At 41.3% G+C, this 18,287-nt stretch overlaps 1 protein-coding gene across 2 annotated transcripts in view; it reads left to right on the top strand.

Moving 5' to 3' along the window:
- The window catches only part of taok2a (TAO kinase 2a), a 34,241-nt gene that overhangs the window by 13,420 nt on the left and 2,534 nt on the right, over window positions 1-18,287 (top strand). The window contains exons 3-19 of one of the 2 annotated variants that reach the window (XM_030140773.1): window positions 1,699-1,770; window positions 2,719-2,820; window positions 3,068-3,113; window positions 3,205-3,301; window positions 6,026-6,139; window positions 7,084-7,175; window positions 7,258-7,351; window positions 9,232-9,313; window positions 9,406-9,576; window positions 10,424-10,633; window positions 10,761-10,889; window positions 11,674-11,910; window positions 12,977-13,105; window positions 13,455-13,658; window positions 14,415-14,654; window positions 16,469-16,681; window positions 16,949-17,131. In XM_030140773.1, the coding sequence (XP_029996633.1) occupies window positions 1,699-1,770; window positions 2,719-2,820; window positions 3,068-3,113; window positions 3,205-3,301; window positions 6,026-6,139; window positions 7,084-7,175; window positions 7,258-7,351; window positions 9,232-9,313; window positions 9,406-9,576; window positions 10,424-10,633; window positions 10,761-10,889; window positions 11,674-11,910; window positions 12,977-13,105; window positions 13,455-13,658; window positions 14,415-14,654; window positions 16,469-16,681; window positions 16,949-17,131 (2,415 nt within the window). Of the gene's footprint in view, window positions 1-1,698; window positions 1,771-2,718; window positions 2,821-3,067; window positions 3,114-3,204; window positions 3,302-6,025; window positions 6,140-7,083; window positions 7,176-7,257; window positions 7,352-9,231; window positions 9,314-9,405; window positions 9,577-10,423; window positions 10,634-10,760; window positions 10,890-11,673; window positions 11,911-12,976; window positions 13,106-13,454; window positions 13,659-14,414; window positions 14,655-16,468; window positions 16,691-16,948; window positions 17,132-18,287 lie in introns of both variants that reach the window. The other variant, XM_030140772.1, reaches the window with a different exon arrangement.

The following is an 18,287-nucleotide window of genomic DNA, read 5'->3' as shown; positions in this document are numbered from 1 at the left end:
GTGAACATGTCCGATCCATCTCCTGGTGTCTCAAACTTGACTAAAATGAACCATCACTCTGCTCCAGAAAAGGTGTCAGAACATTTCAGTTTCATCATAAGATGAGCAGTGATGATGCCAACAACATTTATTAGATCTGACTCTGAAGCTGAGATAAACCAATGATCAGTTGAAGTCGAAATGATTGACAGATGTCCAATGAGTTTTATTTCCGTAGTCACAGTTTTCCAAGTTTCTGATGACAAACCAGGAAAAAAAGGAAAAACCTGCACACTTAAGAAGTGGAAAACCACCTGTAACTGTAAACAGTACAGCTGCTGATTAGTATTAACCTGTTGATTAAAACAGGGGGGTCCAACATACAGCCTGTGGACCAAAACTGACCTGACAAAGGGTCCAATCCAGCCTGCAAGATGAATGTGTGCAAGAAAAGACTGAAAACATGAAACATCAATGGTGTTGAACTGTTTTTAGTTCAATCAATCAATAAAAATTTATTTATATAGCACCAAATCGTATCAAATGTTGACTCCTTACATATAGAGCTGGAATAAACCAGGCTTGCAACCCAGTTTACAGTTCATGGGTCCAATGTGACCTCAAGTTAAAAAAAAAAAAAAAAAAGATATCATAATAAACCATAAATAATAACAGCTACAGATTTTCTCCTCTGCTTAATATGAAAAAACTAAAATGACATGATTAGAATATTAACATTTTCACAATAAAATGTGAATAACCTCAAATTTCTAATGAAAAATAAGCGTAATTTGAGAAATATTTTACCTGTTATTAAATGTTTTTGTATTTGTTGATTAATAATAATAATAATAATAGATGAGAAACTGCACTTAAGTTTCTTAATACATTTCAGGTTGTACATGGTAGCTCATGTTATTCACATTTTCATAATGTAATTTGACTTCTTTTTCACTGTAAAACAGTCATTATTTATAGGTTATTCTGTTATTATGCCACTGGTTCTGACCCACTTTAGATCAAGTTGGTCTGAATGTGGAAACCTGAATAAAATGAGTTCAACCCTCCTGCTGTAGAGGAAATTCAACAAGTATAGAAATGTGAGATGCAAATGGTATTTTTTTAGCGACTTAAACTGAACAAACTTTGATTGTGGAGTTTCTAAACACACACAGTCTTAGTTTGTCTTATTTATTTTTCATTGGAATTGAATTAAAGTAATAAATCATCCTTTCACACTTGCATCTGCAGTGGACGGAGCCAGTATCTTTATTTTTTAGGTAGAACCACGGTGATACTCGAACCTTTACAACGAGTCCCATCCACAGTTTGACGAGGCCTGAAGCCCACTCAGAGTGGATTCCAGCATCTGTGAGTGTTGCACTGGCAGCGTCTGAAAATAACCCTGTGTGAAAACAAAGGCAGCGGCTGCAGGTTTAGTGGGCGAGCAGCTCCAGGGACCAAACTGGAAATAAAACCCAACAGTTCCAGTTCATCAGAGAGAGACCGGTGAATTTAAGGATGGAACATCGCAGAGGTTTTCTGCATTTAGGGACCGTCCATTAAGAGCTTTCAAACCCATCAATAGGTTTGTTATTGGACATAAAGGTCATGTGTGGTTTCCATGGTAAAGTGGATAATGACTCAGAGGGTGGAGCGCCGACCTTTGACCCGGTTTCTGTCTGACTTTTAATTCTGTCTATGTTCTGTTTCCAAAAGGCCCGAGATGTGCGCAACAATGAGGTGGTGGCCATCAAGAAAATGTCCTACAGCGGCAAACAGACTAATGAGGTAACGACTGTCACTAACGAAGCTTCATTAACCCTTTTAGGGTGGGCGTGTCTCCGGCTCCGCTGTTATTCAAATGACTGTAACTACTGAACTGTTTGTTGACAGAATCCAAACCTCATCTTTTATCTGTGATTGGATTCTTTCTATTGGTCTAAAAGGTGGTAGAGGGGGTGGAGTTCGGTGGTAGAAGGGGTGGAGTTCGGTGGTAGAGGGGATTGAGTTTGCTGTTAGAAGGGGTGAAGTTCGGTGGTAGAGGGGGTGGAGTTCGGTGGTAGAAGGGGTGGAGTTCGGTGGTAGAGGGGGTGGAGTTCGGTGGTAGAGGGGGTGGAGTTCAATGGTAGAAGGGGTGGAGTTCGGTGGTAAAAGGGGTGGAGTTCGGTGGTAGAAGGGGTCAAGGTCGGTGGTGGGAGGATCTGGTCTGTGCTTTTTGCAGACGATATGGTCCTCTAAGCTTCATCAAGCTGTTACCTCCTGCTCTCTCTTGGGCAGTTCACAGCTGAGTGTGAAGCGGCTAGAATGAAGATTAGCACCTCCAAGTCTGACACCATGGTCCTCATACGGAAAAGGATGGAGTGCCCACTCTAGGTTAGGGGGATGTCCTGCCTCAGGTGGAGGAGTTTAAGTATCTTGGGCTCTTGTTTGCAAGTGAGGGTAGGATGGAGCGGGATCAACAGGCGGATCAGGGTGACGTCTGCAATGATGTGGACGCTAACCCGGCCCATTGTGGTGAAGAAGGAGCTAAGCTGAAGCTGTTGATCTACGATCTACAGTTGGGATAATCACGTATTGACATAAACTTCTGTCCCTGTCTGAATTAAAGGACGTTAGTGTCAGTGAAATGTACAGCCAATCTAAAATAATGATTGAATAATAGATATGATGAGAATGAGATGGAAAGTAATGTTTGTGTAAAGTGAAGCTAAATCTGTGTGTGTGTGTTTTGTGCAGAAATGGCAGGACATCATCAAAGAGGTGAAGTTCCTGCAGAAGCTCCGTCACCCCAACACTATCGAGTACCGAGGCTGTTACCTGAAGGAGCACACGGCATGGGTACGTGGGTGGGGGGTGGGGGGTTGTAGGAGACAGTGGGGGACGGTGGAAGGGTGTAGGAGACAATGGGCGGCAGCAGGGGAGGGTGATGATAGGAACTTTATAAAATAATAAACAAATTAAAACTCAAATTTCAGTGGACTCATTCCACCCAGATGGATGTTTGTATGGATTAAGGTTAGGGGTTAAGGTCGGGGGGTCAGGGTGCATATCTGTTAACCCTGTGTCATGTGACTTTGTCCGTCAGCTGGTCATGGAGTACTGCCTCGGCTCAGCCTCAGACCTCCTGGAAGGTCAGTGACGCCCCAAACACCAACACACGTACCCATCATCCCTCAGGTTGATGTGGCTGTGACCTCACCTTCCTCTGTTCTTTTTCTGTAGTTCATAAGAAGCCGCTACAGGAGGTCGAAATAGCTGCTATTACCCATGGTGCACTGCAGGGACTAGCATATCTACACTCTCACAACATGATTCACAGGTAAGATCTGTTCAGGTTTACAGATGTCCAGAACTGGAACTGGAAAAATGCCTCGACCACAAAATAATCAGGGGTCAGTCCAGACTGACCCAGGATCCAGAACATTCTGGTTCATGTCCTGAGTTTGGAATAAAGATAGAAAAGACACGTGAAAATTTAAATGAAGCTCATGGGATTCAAATTTACTATTTACTATTGACACAATCTAAACATCATCTTTTATCTGAGATTGGGTTCTTTCTATTGGTCGAGAACACATTAGAGTAGAGGTCTGCATTGGCTGGGGTGGAAGTGGGCAGGGCTTTGAGCAGCAGAGTGCAGCCGGTGAGAGAGACATGGAAGATTTGTATTTTATCAGTGTTTTAGCAAGGTTTTAATGATAAATTCATGTAAATAATCAGGTTGCAATTTGTTGGGGGGGGGGGGGGGGGGGGCGGGTCGACACTCCCTCTGGTTTTTACAACCCTACTTCTGCTCAATGAATTTCCAAGTGCTGCACATCATAAAAACAATAAAACAATTAAAAGAAATACTAAAAACAATAAATAAGGACATAAAACTACAACAATGCTCAAATGAAACAATAAAGTCAAATATTAAAAGTACTAAAATCAATAATAAACAAGTAAATAAAAGGCATCCAGTTCATATACAGATGCAGTGTGTGTATTTGAATCAGATGATGGACGTTTTTGTCAGTGAAATGAGGGGCTCTGTCTACAGCGAGACACAAAGTGAACACAGACTATCAACAGGATCCAAATGACACCAAAGAACCAAAAAGAACAAGAAGAACATGGACACATAGTGATCTAGAGCAACTACAATGGATCAACACATGGAAAGGAGATGAAAAATTATTTACATAAACTCAGATAGTTTCATAATCAACATTTGCAGTTGTTTTTCAAAATAAATGTTTTTTTTTTTTTTTTTTTTTACTATAACACTGTTTTAAGCATTTATTACATATTAGAATGATAATTAATGGACAGATGTTGAAACTTAAGTTCTTCCTGAAAAAAGGTGCAAAAGACACTTTTATTGCAAAAACAACCAAATTAATTTAGGCCTGTTATAATTAGGGGTGTGTATTGGCAAGAATTGGTGATACGATACAAATCACAATACTAGGATCACGATACGAGATATATATATATATATATATATATATATAATTTCTATATACTTACGGGACACACAGGGTGTCCCATAAGTCTCCATACATAGGAGACATAATACATAAGGTTCTAACATGTATTTCTTTATATTTCTTCTTTATAGTTCTTCAGCTGTGGAGGACACGCATTGAAATGTGTTCCCGACAAAATGGCAGTCAAATAGAGCATATTATATAAATAAAAATGGTTTATGTCAAGAAACGTTTATTTTTCCTATGTATGGAGACTTATGGGACACCCTATATATATACATATATATATATATATACACACACACACACACACACATATACAGGGTGGGGAAGCAAAATTTACAATGAACATTTAGTTGTTTTTTTCTCAGCAGGCACTACGTCAGTTGTTTTGAAACCAAACATATATTGATATGTCATAATCATACCTAACACTATTATCCATACCTTTTCAGAAACTTTTGCCCATATGAGTAATCAGGAAAGCAAACGTCAAAGAGTGTGTGATTTGCTGAATGCACTCGTCACACCAAAGGAGATTTCAGAAGTAGTTGGAGTGTCCATAAAGACTGTTTATAATGTAAAGAAGAGAATGACTATGAGCAAAACTATTACCAGAAAGTCTGGAAGATACTATTAAAGAAGAATGGGAGAAGTTGTCACCCGAATATTTGAGGAACACTTGCGCAAGTTTCAGGAAGCGTGTGAAGGCAGTTATTGAGAAAGAAGGAGGACACATAGAATAAAAACATTTTCTATTATGTCAATTTTCTTGTGACAAATTCTCATGACTTTCAATAAACTAATTGGTCATACACTGTCAATTAAATCCCTGCCTCAAAATATTCTAAATTTTGCTTCCCCACCCTGTACATCATGCTACTTTTACAAGGCAATTTTTTGTTTGTTTCTTTTTTAAAATGATTATTTCGTGGAAGAATTAAATTACACCACAAATATGCACAAATACTAAACACATTTTTATTTGATCAGAACAGGATCTAATGCTGTATCAAAAATATTCCTGTGTTCATAGTGAAATTATGTTTTACAGACATTACAGTTTAAGATCCTGTTCAAATGTTCGTATTGTATTAGTTCAGAACCAACATCAGAACATTGTTTTTGTGCAATCCCAACAAAGGAACTAACATTATTTCATAAAAAAGTGTTAAATAATAAGAAATAAAATATAAACAAAACAGAAAAAAAATTAACCTCCACAATATCTGCATTTAAATGAATACCTAAAAATATCAATACATTACTTTTTAATATCAATACAATATTGTGAAATGAAATATGATATATTGCAGAACAGATATTTTCTAACACTCCTAGTTATAATGGGGGTCCTTAGAGGGTTAAAGTTCTAAAGTTGTACTTGCTCTGGGGCTGATATTTACAGTTTTTTAACCTTGGATCTGTGGTCTCACCCTGTGAGTTTACCATGAATAAATACAAATATGAATGAATGTTTTCACTAATAAAGCAGATGAATGTGAACATGTTCATGTGGGACATTTTCCTGGAGACACCAGTCATACTCATGTCTTCTCGTCTGAATGCAGGGATGTGAAAGCGGGGAACATCCTGCTGACAGAACCCGGGCAGGTCAAACTGGGCGACTTTGGCTCCGCCTCCATCGTGGCTCCGGCCAACTCGTTCGTGGGGACTCCGTACTGGTGAGTTGTAATACCGCCGATGGCCACTAGATGCCACTCTTATTGACTTACACCGAAAAAATACGACATATCAGTGTTTTTCCAGGATTTGTTCTGGTCTCATCTGTTTTATTGGGACTCTCTAGTCCAGGGGTGTCAAAAATACGGCCCGTGGACCAAAACCGTCCCACCAGAGGACCATGGGATGAACTGGTGAAATGCAAAAATTAAAACTGAAGATATTAAACCACGATTATATAAAATAAAATAACATAATAACCTGTAAATATTTACACAAAACTACAAATGTTCATCTTGGTTTAATATGAAAAAATTTAAATTACAAAATGAATATAAAACATGAACATATTTCTGTTCAATTTGTTCACGTTCCTCAAATTTTTCAGTTGTTTCACTCTTGTTACTGTTTATTTTGTTAATTTTTGTTGAATTTTTAAATCATTTTTGGGTTAATTTCTGTTCACGTTTCTCAAATTTGTGTCTATTTTTAACAGTTTGACAATAATCTATACAATCAGTCAGTGTATTTGTACCAATATTTTTTCTGTTAAATGTTTTTTTGTATTTGTAGATCCACTGTATCTGTACATTATAATGAATATGTGGAAATGATAAACTGAGGCCGAATATTGGTCAAATTATACTGATCTTCTGAAGAAATTTCAGGTTGTCGAGATTTTCATAATGCAATTAGACTTCTTTCACACTCAAACAAAGTGACATATATTTGTGATTATTTCTGTTCTGATGTCATTATCTTACTGGTCTGAACCCCTTTAGATGGTATTGGGTTGTCTGTGGTTTAGTTTGATGTCCCTGCTCCAGTCTGTGTTCTGTCCATCTGTCACTTTTCTCCTTAAATCTTCTTTTTACTGAGTTAACTCTTCATCCTCGGTGTCCTCTGTGCTCTGGTGTTCACTTCTGTGTCTGTTGGGTTTGTTCAGGATGGCTCCAGAGGTGATCCTGGCCATGGACGAGGGTCAGTACGATGGGAAGGTGGACGTGTGGTCGTTGGGGATCACCTGCATCGAGCTGGGTATGAGCCTGTCCAAGCGTACGAACGTCCGACATGACTGTGACTGAACCCGCTGTGACGCTGTGTTGTTCTTCCTCCACAGCTGAGAGGAAGCCCCCGCTCTTCAACATGAACGCTATGAGTGCCTTATACCACATCGCGCAGAATGAAAGTCCAATCCTGCAGTCCAATCACTGGTGAGCATGTCTGGAACTGCAGGTCCAATCCCACCTGGGCAGGACTTTACAGAACTATGGATCATAAAGTTCAATTTCAGTTCCAGCTATCTGTTGTTAAATGTTCTGTGTATTTGTAGATCCACTTTGATCTGTACGTTAGAATGAACATGTGGAAATGATAAACTGAGGCTGTAGATTGGTACAATTGGTTGTTGATTTTATACATATATATATAGGGTGGGGAAGCAAAATTTACAATATTTTGAGGCAGGGGTTGAAAGACAGTGTATGACCAATTAGTTTGTTGAAAGTCATGAGAATTTATTTGCCACAAGAAAATTGACATAATAGAAAATGTTTTTATTCTATGTGTCCTCCTTCTTTCTCAATAACTGCCTTCACACGCTTCCTGAAACTTGCGCAAGTGTTCCTCAAATATTCGGGTGACAACTTCTCCCATTCTTCTTTAATAGTATCTTCCAGACTTTCTCGTAATAGTTTTGCTCATAGTCATTCTCTTCTTTACATTGTAAACAGTCTTTATGGACACTCCAACTATTTTTGAAATCTCCTTTGGTGTGACGAGTGCATTCAGCAAATCACACTCTCTTTGACATTTGCTTTCCTGATTACTCATATGGGCAAAAGTTTCTGAAAAGGTATGGATAATAGTGTTAGGTATGATTATGACATCAATATATGTTTGGTTTCAAAACAATTGACGTAGTGCCTGCTGAGAAAAAACAACTAAATGTTCATTGTACATTTTGCTTCCCCACCCTGTATATATACAGGGGTTGGACAAAATAATGGAAACACCTTAAAAAATCAACAAAATATAATTTAATATGGTGTAGGTCCGCCTTTTGCGGCAATTACAGCCTCAATTCTCCGAGGTATTGATTTATACAACTTGTGAATTGTTTCCAAAGGAATTTTAAGCCATTCTTCAGTTAGAATACCCTCCAACTCTTTTAGAGACGATGGCGGTGGAAATCGACGTCTTACTTGAATCTCTAAAACTGACCATAAATGCTCAATAATGTTGAGGTCTGGGGACTGTGCCGGCCATACGAGATGCTCAACTTCATTAGAATGTTCCTCATTCCATTCTTTAACAATTCTAGCTGTATGGATTGGGGCATTATCATCTTGAGGTGAAGGTGTTTCCATTATTTTGTCCAACCCCTGTGTGTGTGTGTGTGTGTGTGTATATATACATATATATATATATATATATATATATATATATATATATATATATATATATATATATATATATATATAATTTTTATTTATTTATTTATTTTTTTTTAAAGGATAGTTTTTAAGTAAACATTTTCATTATGTAATTTTACTTTTTTGCACTGAAACTGTCTTTGTCATTATTTATCAGTTATTCTGTTCTTATTTTACTGGTTCTGATCCACTTTAGATCATATGGTTCTGAATGTGGAACCTGAACTAACATGGGTTAGACAAACCTGATGTAGCTGTTGTCATGGTCTCTATCTCTCTCTCTTTCTATCTCACACACTCTCTCTCTATCTCTGTATCTCTCTCACTCTCTCTTTCTCTCCCTCTCTTTTTCTCTCTTTCTATATCTCCCTCTCTATCGCTCTCTCTCTCCCTCTCTCTCCCGCTCTCTCTCTCACCCTCCATAATCATACATCATGTCTGTACTCCTTTAAATTCAAAAAAGGTTTTATTGGCATAAACAAACAAACGCTGACATCACCAAAGGTAATATTACATTCCAAGGTGGAATGTGCTAAAAGTGTAAATGTAAGGAGCTCTGTCTCTGATCTAAGATCTGCTGATCTGTCTGTGTTCTACTCTGTCTGTGACTCTTCATTCTGACTCATTTCCGTTCGTTCCATTCTTCCGTCCTCCTCCAGGTCTGATTCCTTCCGTAACTTCGTCGACTCCTGCCTCCAGAAGATTCCCCAGGACCGTCCTACCTCTGATGTGCTGCTGAATGTGAGCATGTGCATGTCCACGTTAATGACCACGTATGCGTTAACGCCCCGCACCGCGGCGTTCTCACCCACCCTTTACGTCTCCACCCTCAGCATCGCTTCCTGTGTCGTGAGCGCCCCCTGACGGTCATCATGGACCTGATCGCACGCACCAAGGACGCCGTCCGAGAGCTGGACAACCTGCAGTACCGCAAGATGAAGAAGATCCTGTTCCAGGAGACACAGCAGAACGGGCCGGTGTCTGAGGGCGGTGACGAGGAGGAGGTGAGGGAGCGCTTCACATGGATGCATTAGGTTGTTTATCGATGTAACCCTTTATAGACGGTTGAGTTTCCACTGACACATTTTTACATCCACTGTCATTTAAATGACGTAGCTCCTTAAATGTCATCTTTTTGTTGAGAATGGGTTCTTTCTATTGGTCTATAACACATTAAGATGGAGGTCTGCATTGGCTGAGGGGGAGGGGTGGAAGTGGGTGGGGTAGAGAGCAGCAGAGTGCAGTCGATGAGAGAGACAGAAACATTTTCTTACTTTTAGCAATTTTTTAGTGAGGTTTTATTGCCGCGTTTTAGCGAGGTTTCAGCAGTGTTTTAGCAGCGTTTCAGCAGTGTTTTAGCAGCGTTTCAGCAAGGTTTTATTGCAGCAGTATAGTGAGGTTTTAGCAGCGTTTTAGTGAGATTTCAGCAGCGTTTTAGCAGCGTTTCAGTGAGGTTTTAGCAATATTTTTGTGAGGTTTTATTGCAGCATTTTAGCAAGATTTCAGCAGCGTTTTAGCGAGATTTTAGGAGCGTTTTAGCAAGGTTTTATTGCAGCGTTTTAGCGAGATTTCAGCAGCGTTTTAGCAGCGTTTTAGTGAGGTTTGAGCAGTGTTTTCATGAGGATTTAGCAGTGTTTTAGCAAGTTTTTAGCAGCGTTTTAGTGAGGTGTCAGCAGTGTTGTGGCTAGGTGTTATTGCAGTGTTTTAGCAAAGTTTCAGCAAGGTTTTAGCAGTGTTTTAGCAGTGCATTCTTGTAAATAATTGTATATAATAGTAATAGTGCTGTTTTGGAGTGTCTACTGTCATACATGTCAGAGGACAGGAGCTGATTTGTGTCCATGTTCTTTTCAGGAGGTGGAGCAGTACCTCCTTCGGACCGGGACCGTCAACAGCATGGAGAGTTCCCAGTCGGTGCCCAGTATGTCCATCTCCGCTAGCTCCCAGAGCAGTTCGGTCAACAGCCTGGCCGACGCCTCCGACGATAGCAGCAGCGAGATGGCCATGATGCAGGAGGGGGAGCACACGGTCACCTCCAACAGCTCCATCATCCACCGACCCACGGTAAAAACACACCTGTACCTGACTTAAATGAACTATATAGACCCAAACACACGCCTGTACCTGAGTTATATGTAACCTGTGAGGTGTGAATGAGAGCGTAGTTTGACCTTTGACCCCTTCTCCTCAGAATCAGGATAACATCTATGACGACCCCTACCAGCCGGAGATGGACCAACCACAGGCTCCGTCTGCCGGACGCCGTCGCGCCTACTATCGCAACCGCGACCACTTCGCCACCATCCGAACGGCCTCGTTGGTAAGAGAGAAAAAGAAAAAAACAACACACCTTTTACAGACAATGGAAGAGAAACTTAAAGGAGACGTTTCCATCATTGAATATGATTTATGATTAAACTGTCATCTGTTATTAAAGACTCAGAGCTACTTCTGTCAGTTCACAAATGAATATATCTTTAGATTTAACTTTTTTTAAAAGTGATTTATCACCGTTTATTATAATATTATATTCTGAATTTTACACTTTTCAGCATAAATCCTGTGTTTTTCTATATTTAATTGACTGATTATGTAGATGTTCATTAAAGCTCAGAGTAAATTCAAAGATTTTTTTATCAAAACAAACAAAAACTGAATAAACAGTGTCTTTTTCAGTCCAGTCTGTCATTAACTGAACATAAACCCAGTGTGTCCATCCACTGTCATTGATCCAACTCCATGGGTTTTACTGGTGAATCAATGTTGTAGAAGATGACAGTGTTTCCACGCTAACTACGGAGCCTCTGAATGTCCATATATGGTCATATCTGATGACCATGAAAAGATGAAGAACTGTATTTTACACCAGTTATTGACATGGATTGATAGGCTTAATCAATCAACAGGTATTTAAACAGTTTAGATCAGTAGATGGTTTAGGTTAAAGATGGATGTTTGGGTCTTTAAGGGTTAAAGGTGGACATTTGGGTCTTTAAGGGTTAAAGGTGGACATTTGGGTCTTTAAGGGTTAAAGGTGGACGTTTGGGTCTTAAGGGTTAACAGATCCGTCCTCCTCCCTGACTCTGTTTCTGGTCGTCCTTCAGGTCACCCGTCAGATCCAGGAACATGAGCAGGGCTCGGCGCTCAGGGAGCAGATGTCTGGATATAAGCGTATGAGGCGACAGCACCAGAAGCAGCTGATGGGGCTGGAGAACAAATTGAAGGCAGAGATGGACGAACACCAGCTGAAACTGGACAAAGAGCTGGAGAACCAGAGGAACAGCTTCTCCACCGAGGCCGACAAACTGGTGAAGAAGCACCAGGCCATCCTAGAGAAGGAGGTGAGGGCAGGGCCACAAAGGTCACATGGCTAGATATAAACAAGATGTTATAACAGTGCTTATCACAGGAAATGTCACATCAGTGTTTCTGTCAAGTCTGATGACAAAACTTGAAGAAACCAAACAGTTGTTTGTGTTTGACACCATGTTCACATGTAGCTGCAGTGGTGGATTCAGAAAAAATGATGAACCAAAATTATGAACCAAAGCACAGTTGGTTTAATAAGGCTGGACTCAGTTATGACGTTGGATTTAATTACATTCACATCATTACCTCCGCCAAGGAGGTTATGTTTTTGCCAGGGTTTGTTTGTTTGTTTGTCTGTTTGTCTGTCCGTTAGTGTGCAACATAACTCAAAAAGTTATGAACAGATTTGGATGAAATTTTCAGGGTTTGTTGGAAATGGGATAAGGAAGAAATGATTAAATTTTGGTGGTGATCGGGGGGGGGTGCTTCTAGTTTAAAATTAGAACCAACAGGATCCAGTTGAGGTCTAGGCCAATGTTTGACACCTGTGTCTGTTCAAACATATTTCATATTCAGTTCATGCAGTTCTATAGTTCCATCTGTACAATCATACATTCAGACTGTCTGTGGCTGAACATTGATTTTTCATATCAACTCAGATGCTGTTGAATAGACAGTTGTCTCTTCATGATTAGACTTTAGTCTAGATTAAACTTCTTTTTGTGATCCTTTTTAGCCCCCAATACAAAAGATAGGAGAGGCTTGGGACTTTGAAGAACATGTGGAGGGATAGCTCAGCCAGTAACACTACAGTCTATGATGCAGGAGACCAGGGTTTAAATCCTTGCAGAGCGCTTATATTATTTTCACCATTTTTCATGTCCTGTTGGGGGGGGGGGGTGTTAATCTACCATTGAGGCACTATCTGTAAAAACATAGATTTGTTTCCTGTGTTTTTTCCTTCCATCCACATGAAAACTCTGGTTTATGTCAGTGAAAATCTGTGAAAACAGTCCTGAATGTCTTCTCCACATCGTCTTTAACTTCAGAGTGGTTGTCCCAGTATGTGACCTTTGAACCCGGTGGTTTTTCCTGCAGACTAAAGCTGCTCTGGCAGAAGAGAAGAAGTTCCAGCAGCACATCCTCGGTCAACAGAAGAAAGAACTGACCAGTTTACTGGAGTCACAGAAACGCCAGTATCGCCAACGCAAAGAGCAGCTCAAAGAGGTATGACGCCCACAGTTCACCTGTACACAGACCACAGCGACTATAAGGACATACTCATGTTTATAAAGTATATGGACATAAATATGTGGACACGTCCTGTCCACAGTTGTAACAGGTCCTGTCCATGAGGATCACACACAGAAACATCAGTATTTCACTGTAGTTTAAGGGTAGATTGTTCTGTCTCAGTCAGATTTGATGAAAGTAGATGGTTATTATTTACAGTTAGAGCAGGAAAAATATTAGAGACATTTAAAGGTAGAACATTTAAAATCATGGATGAAAACAAAACAAATCAGTTGAGACGGTTGTTGTCTTTGGATTCATCCATGTGGGGTCTTTTTTCCAGGAGCTGAATGAGAACCAGTCGACTCCGAAGCGTGAGAAGCAGGAGTGGTTGATCCGTCAGAAGGAGTGTCTGCAGCAGATGCAGGCGGAGGAGGAGGCCAGTCTGCTGCGGAGGCAGAGGCAGTACTACGAGCTGCAGTGTCGCCAGTACAAGAGGAAGATGCTGCTAGCACGACACAACCTGGAGCAGGACCTGCTCAGAGAGGTACCACTGACCCCCCTGGACCCCCCTGACCCTGACCACTGACCCCCTAGAACTACCCCTGACCCCCCTGGACCCCCGAGAACTACCCCTGACCCCCTAGAACTACCCCTGACCCCCCTGGACCCCCGAGAACTACCCCTGACCCCCTAGAACTACCACTGACCCCCTAACCCCTGGAACTAACACTGACCCGTTAGAACTACCATTGGCCCCCATTGACCCCTGGAACTACCACTGACCCCCCTGACCCTTGGAACTACCACTGACCCTCTGACCCCTGTACCTACAGCTGACCCCCCCTGACCCCTGACCCTTGGAACTACCACTGACCCCCTTGACCCTTGGAACTACCACTGACCCTCTGACCCCTGGACCTACAACTGACCCCCCCGACCCCTAACCTCCAACACCTGGATCTACAACTGACCCCCCTAACCTTTGAACCTACGACTGACCCCTAACCCCCGGACCTACAATTGACCCCTGGACCTACCACTGACCCCCCTGACCTAACACCTAGATCTACGACTGACCCCCCTGGCCTGTTTCAGTGTTTGAATCCTAAAATCTGATGATAATTTGGGTTGGGGTTTGACAAACTGCAGTAACAGTTATGTGTTGGACCTTTGGGTCTGTGCTCATTTTTTCATATTTGAACCCTGACATCTGCACTGTCCGCTGTAGACCCTTTGGAGGTCTGGATCTGCAGGTTCATGTTGGTTCTCGTAGACATTGGGTCTCATTGTTCTCTATCAGGACTTGAATAAGAAGCAGACCCAGAAGGACCTGGAAAGGGCCATGCTGCTGCGGCACCACGAGTCCACCCAGGAGCTGGAGTTCAGGCAGCTGGGCTCGGTGCAGCGAACCCGGGCCGAGCTGATCCGGACCCAGCACCAGACCGAACTGACCAATCAGATGGAGTACAACAAGAGGCGGGAGCAGGAGCTGAGGCAGAAGCACACCATGGAGGTCCGGCAGCAGCCCAAGAGCCTCAAGGTAGGAAGGAAACGGGCTGGGGGGGCTTGTTTTTATCTGTACTTCTGTGGTTTGTATAGTTTCCTTAATGACTGTATTTTATTTAGTTTAGTTTTCATTTTTTTCAGCATTTTATTGAATTTTTGGAGGGTTTTGTTCATCTTTTCATTATTTTTCCTCAATTTTTGTTCAGTTTTGTTCATTTTTTCATGACTTTTGCTCCATTTTTGTTAGGTTTTTTCTTCCATATTTTATTAAATTTTTGTTCAGTTTTGTTCATTTTGTTCATTATTTTACTGATTTTATTTTTTTTTTAAATTACGGGTTTTATATCGATATTTTATGACTTTATTCTCGAAGTGACAAGTGTTTTTATTTTCTTATGTGGCCCTAATATGCCGTCGTAACTTTATTCTCCAGTTCTCCTGTATTTGAAAAACTAGGTTTGCCTCAGTTTAAGTTAGTTTATAAATCGTGTAGGAGCACAAGGTTCAGAATCACAAAATGAAGACAAAAACCATGAAAGATCTGATCATGAAACCAAGAGCTTTACTAAGAAGTAACGTTAGCCAAAACAATACGTAATTTAAGGTATGATTTGACCCAAAAATACAGCATAAATTAATGTTACCTGACAGGAAACGGGATCCACAAATCTAGGTTTGGTTTTCTGGATTTGTGGATCCATCTACTTCTCTTTTCTTTGTCTTTCGGTGTCTGTAAAACAACAGCTTCGACTGCTTTTCAAACCTGTTCATACAATCAATCGCACAACAGCTCTTCCCCATTTTTTATTAAAGATTGTTCTTCAGTTTAGACAGTATTGAAGCCAACGCTGTCACTCATCTCCCTCTTTCTGCCACTCAGTGGGTGGAACCGCAGTGACTTCCGCTAGTGGTGACGTCACGTGCAGATCCTCTTTTGTATCTGTAAATATTCTCTAAATGTCTGTATATTTGTTTATATGTGTAAACGTCTGTCCAGATCTATCTAGTTCATACACAGATGCAGTGTGTGTATTTGAATCAGATGATGGATGTTTTTGTCAGTGAAATGAGGGGCTCTGTCCACAACTAGACACAAAGTGAACACAGACTATCAACATGATCCAAATGACACCAAAGAACCAAAAAGAAGAAGAAGAACATGGACACACAATGATCTAGAACAACTACAGTGGATCAACTACGGAAGAGGAGTAGGGCCACTGGGAAAAAAAACAGGTCCAATCTATTTTTTTTTTTTTATTATTATTGTGAGAAAAAAGTCAGAATTCTGACTATTTTCTCATAATAATAATAAAGAAATAGATTGGACCTTTTTTTTTTCTTTTTTTTTTTTTTCTCCCCCGCAGTGGCCCGACTCCTCTTCCGTAATGACCACATGGAAAATAGAGTTTCGTTATCAACATTTACAGTTGTTTTCCATAATAAATATGATAAAAATTTAAGTCAGTTTTTAAGATTTTTTGCTCTAACTCACCGTTTTAAACATTTATTCCATATAATAATGATAATTAATGGGAAGGTATTGGAAGTTAAGTTCTTCATGTAAAAAGGTGCAAAAGAATTGACAAAAAAACCCCAATTTTCTTACAAAACCAACATAAATAAATCTCGTCCTGTTCTAGTGGGAGCTGATACCACAGCCTCTAATAATCCTGACACTGTTTCCTTTCATCTTCAGATGGTCTGAAGGTTCAATGTGGACAACTGCTTCTTCATCTACAGACTCACAGAAATACTCGGATCTGCTCTTTTTTTGTCTGAAACGTCCCTGTAACCTGCCAGTGTTTCAGACAGAACATCTAACACGTTTTGAAAATGTCCTTCTAGTCCAAAGAGCTGCAGATCAAGCGTCAGTTCCAGGAGACGTGTAAGATCCAGACCCGTCAGTACAAAGCCCTGAGGAACCACCTGCTGGAGAGCACGCCCAAGTCCGACCACAAGGCCGTCCTCAAACGCCTCAAAGAGGAGCAGACACGTAAGCTGGCCATCCTGGCCGAGCAGTACGACCACTCCATCAACGATATGCTGTCTACACAGGCCGTGAGTAAGGCAAGGACCGGCCGAGCATCTGCAGCGCAAAACACACACACACACACACATTCAACCTACACAACTGAAACACACATCTGAAACCCTAACCCTTTACATGATCACTGAAGAATCTGATAACTGCATAAATCAGGTACTGATCAGAGTATTGGTGTGGATGTAAACGGGTCCACTGGTACCGGTTCAGTGGATGTAAACGGGTCCAGTGGTACCAGTTCAGTGGATTCTGTGGTCATGTGTGTCCGTTTGTTCCCACAGCTGCGTCTGGATGAAACTCAGGAGGCCGAGTACCAGGTTCTGAGGATGCAGCTGCAGCAGGAGCTGGAGCTGCTCAACGCCTACCAGAGCAAGATCAAGATCCACACCGACACCCAGCACGAACGGGAAGTCAAAGATCTGGAGCAGAGGGTGTCGATCCGACGGGCGCTGCTGGAGCAACGGGTACGATAGGGGGTGGGGGTTCAACAAATATGAACAAAATAAACGAGAACAAAACATGAACAAAATGATGTTAAAATTCTGCGCATTGTTTCGAAGATATTTCAGGTTCATATTTGTTCAGATTCTTCACATTTTTTGTTAATGGATAGTTTGTAAATGTAAACATTTTCACTTAAAGGTGTCAAAACTGGTACTGCAATCACATTCAAAATACTGTAGAGTGTATCTTCTCCTCCTCCTCCCCCCAGACTAGGGGTTGCCAGAACCAGCATGAGCGTCTACTACTAGGGTTTCCACTAATCCTTGCCACCACACCATAAATTTCATACAAAAAAATCATCACCAGACTTATTATACACAAGTGTAATATATAATAGGCCAGGACAAACGTCCGGATCAGCGGCATGGATTGCTACCGTACCTACAACCCCCCCCCCCGTTGTATTATAAGAAACTGGCCGACCCCCTCCCCCCGGGCGAACCATGGACGCGCCCCACCCTTTCGGATTACACACCGCTACATGAAAAGGTCACTTCCACAGAAAACACTGAACTACAAGGAGCTATCATGGCAAGAGACAAGTCCTACTCCGGTACCCGGTCTCTTCACCAGGGGCAGGAGAAGAGACTGCAGCCCAGCCCCGGGAGGAGACACTAACGGTCTGGGACCGGGTGAAGAGACCGCAGCCTCGGCTTTCAGTGGCTCTTACCGGGTGGTGAGACGACACCGGCGTCAGTCTTCAAATTCTTCTCTGCTTTCAGCCGTCTCCATGTTTCAAAATAGTCTCCTATACATCTCCTTGTTTTGTTTCTCATTTTGTCACGATGTATTTGGGAATAATAGGAAGCCTTTTAGGTTTATTAACGTCAGACATTCATGATCAGAAATGTTCCAGCTGGAGCTCAGTGGGAACTGCGAAACTAGAGCTGAAAGGCTACTGACTCAGTGACTGGCAGACAGGTGATGGGTGGAGCATCAGACCAAAACACACAATGACAACAGAAACATGATTTTGGGGCTGACACTGAGCTTTTCAAATGCAAATATTCTGGCTGGACTACTGCTGTCAGTGATAATAGTATTTGAAATGAACAGGGGGGTTGCATCAAAAAACATGGTTTGTTTCCGTTCCAAACCTGTCATTTAAAGGATTAA

This window comes from Sphaeramia orbicularis, chromosome 8 (genome assembly GCF_902148855.1).
Source record: "Sphaeramia orbicularis chromosome 8, fSphaOr1.1, whole genome shotgun sequence".
Lineage (NCBI taxonomy): Eukaryota > Metazoa > Chordata > Actinopteri > Kurtiformes > Apogonidae > Sphaeramia > Sphaeramia orbicularis.
This window is presented reverse-complemented; position numbering and strand designations above follow the sequence as displayed.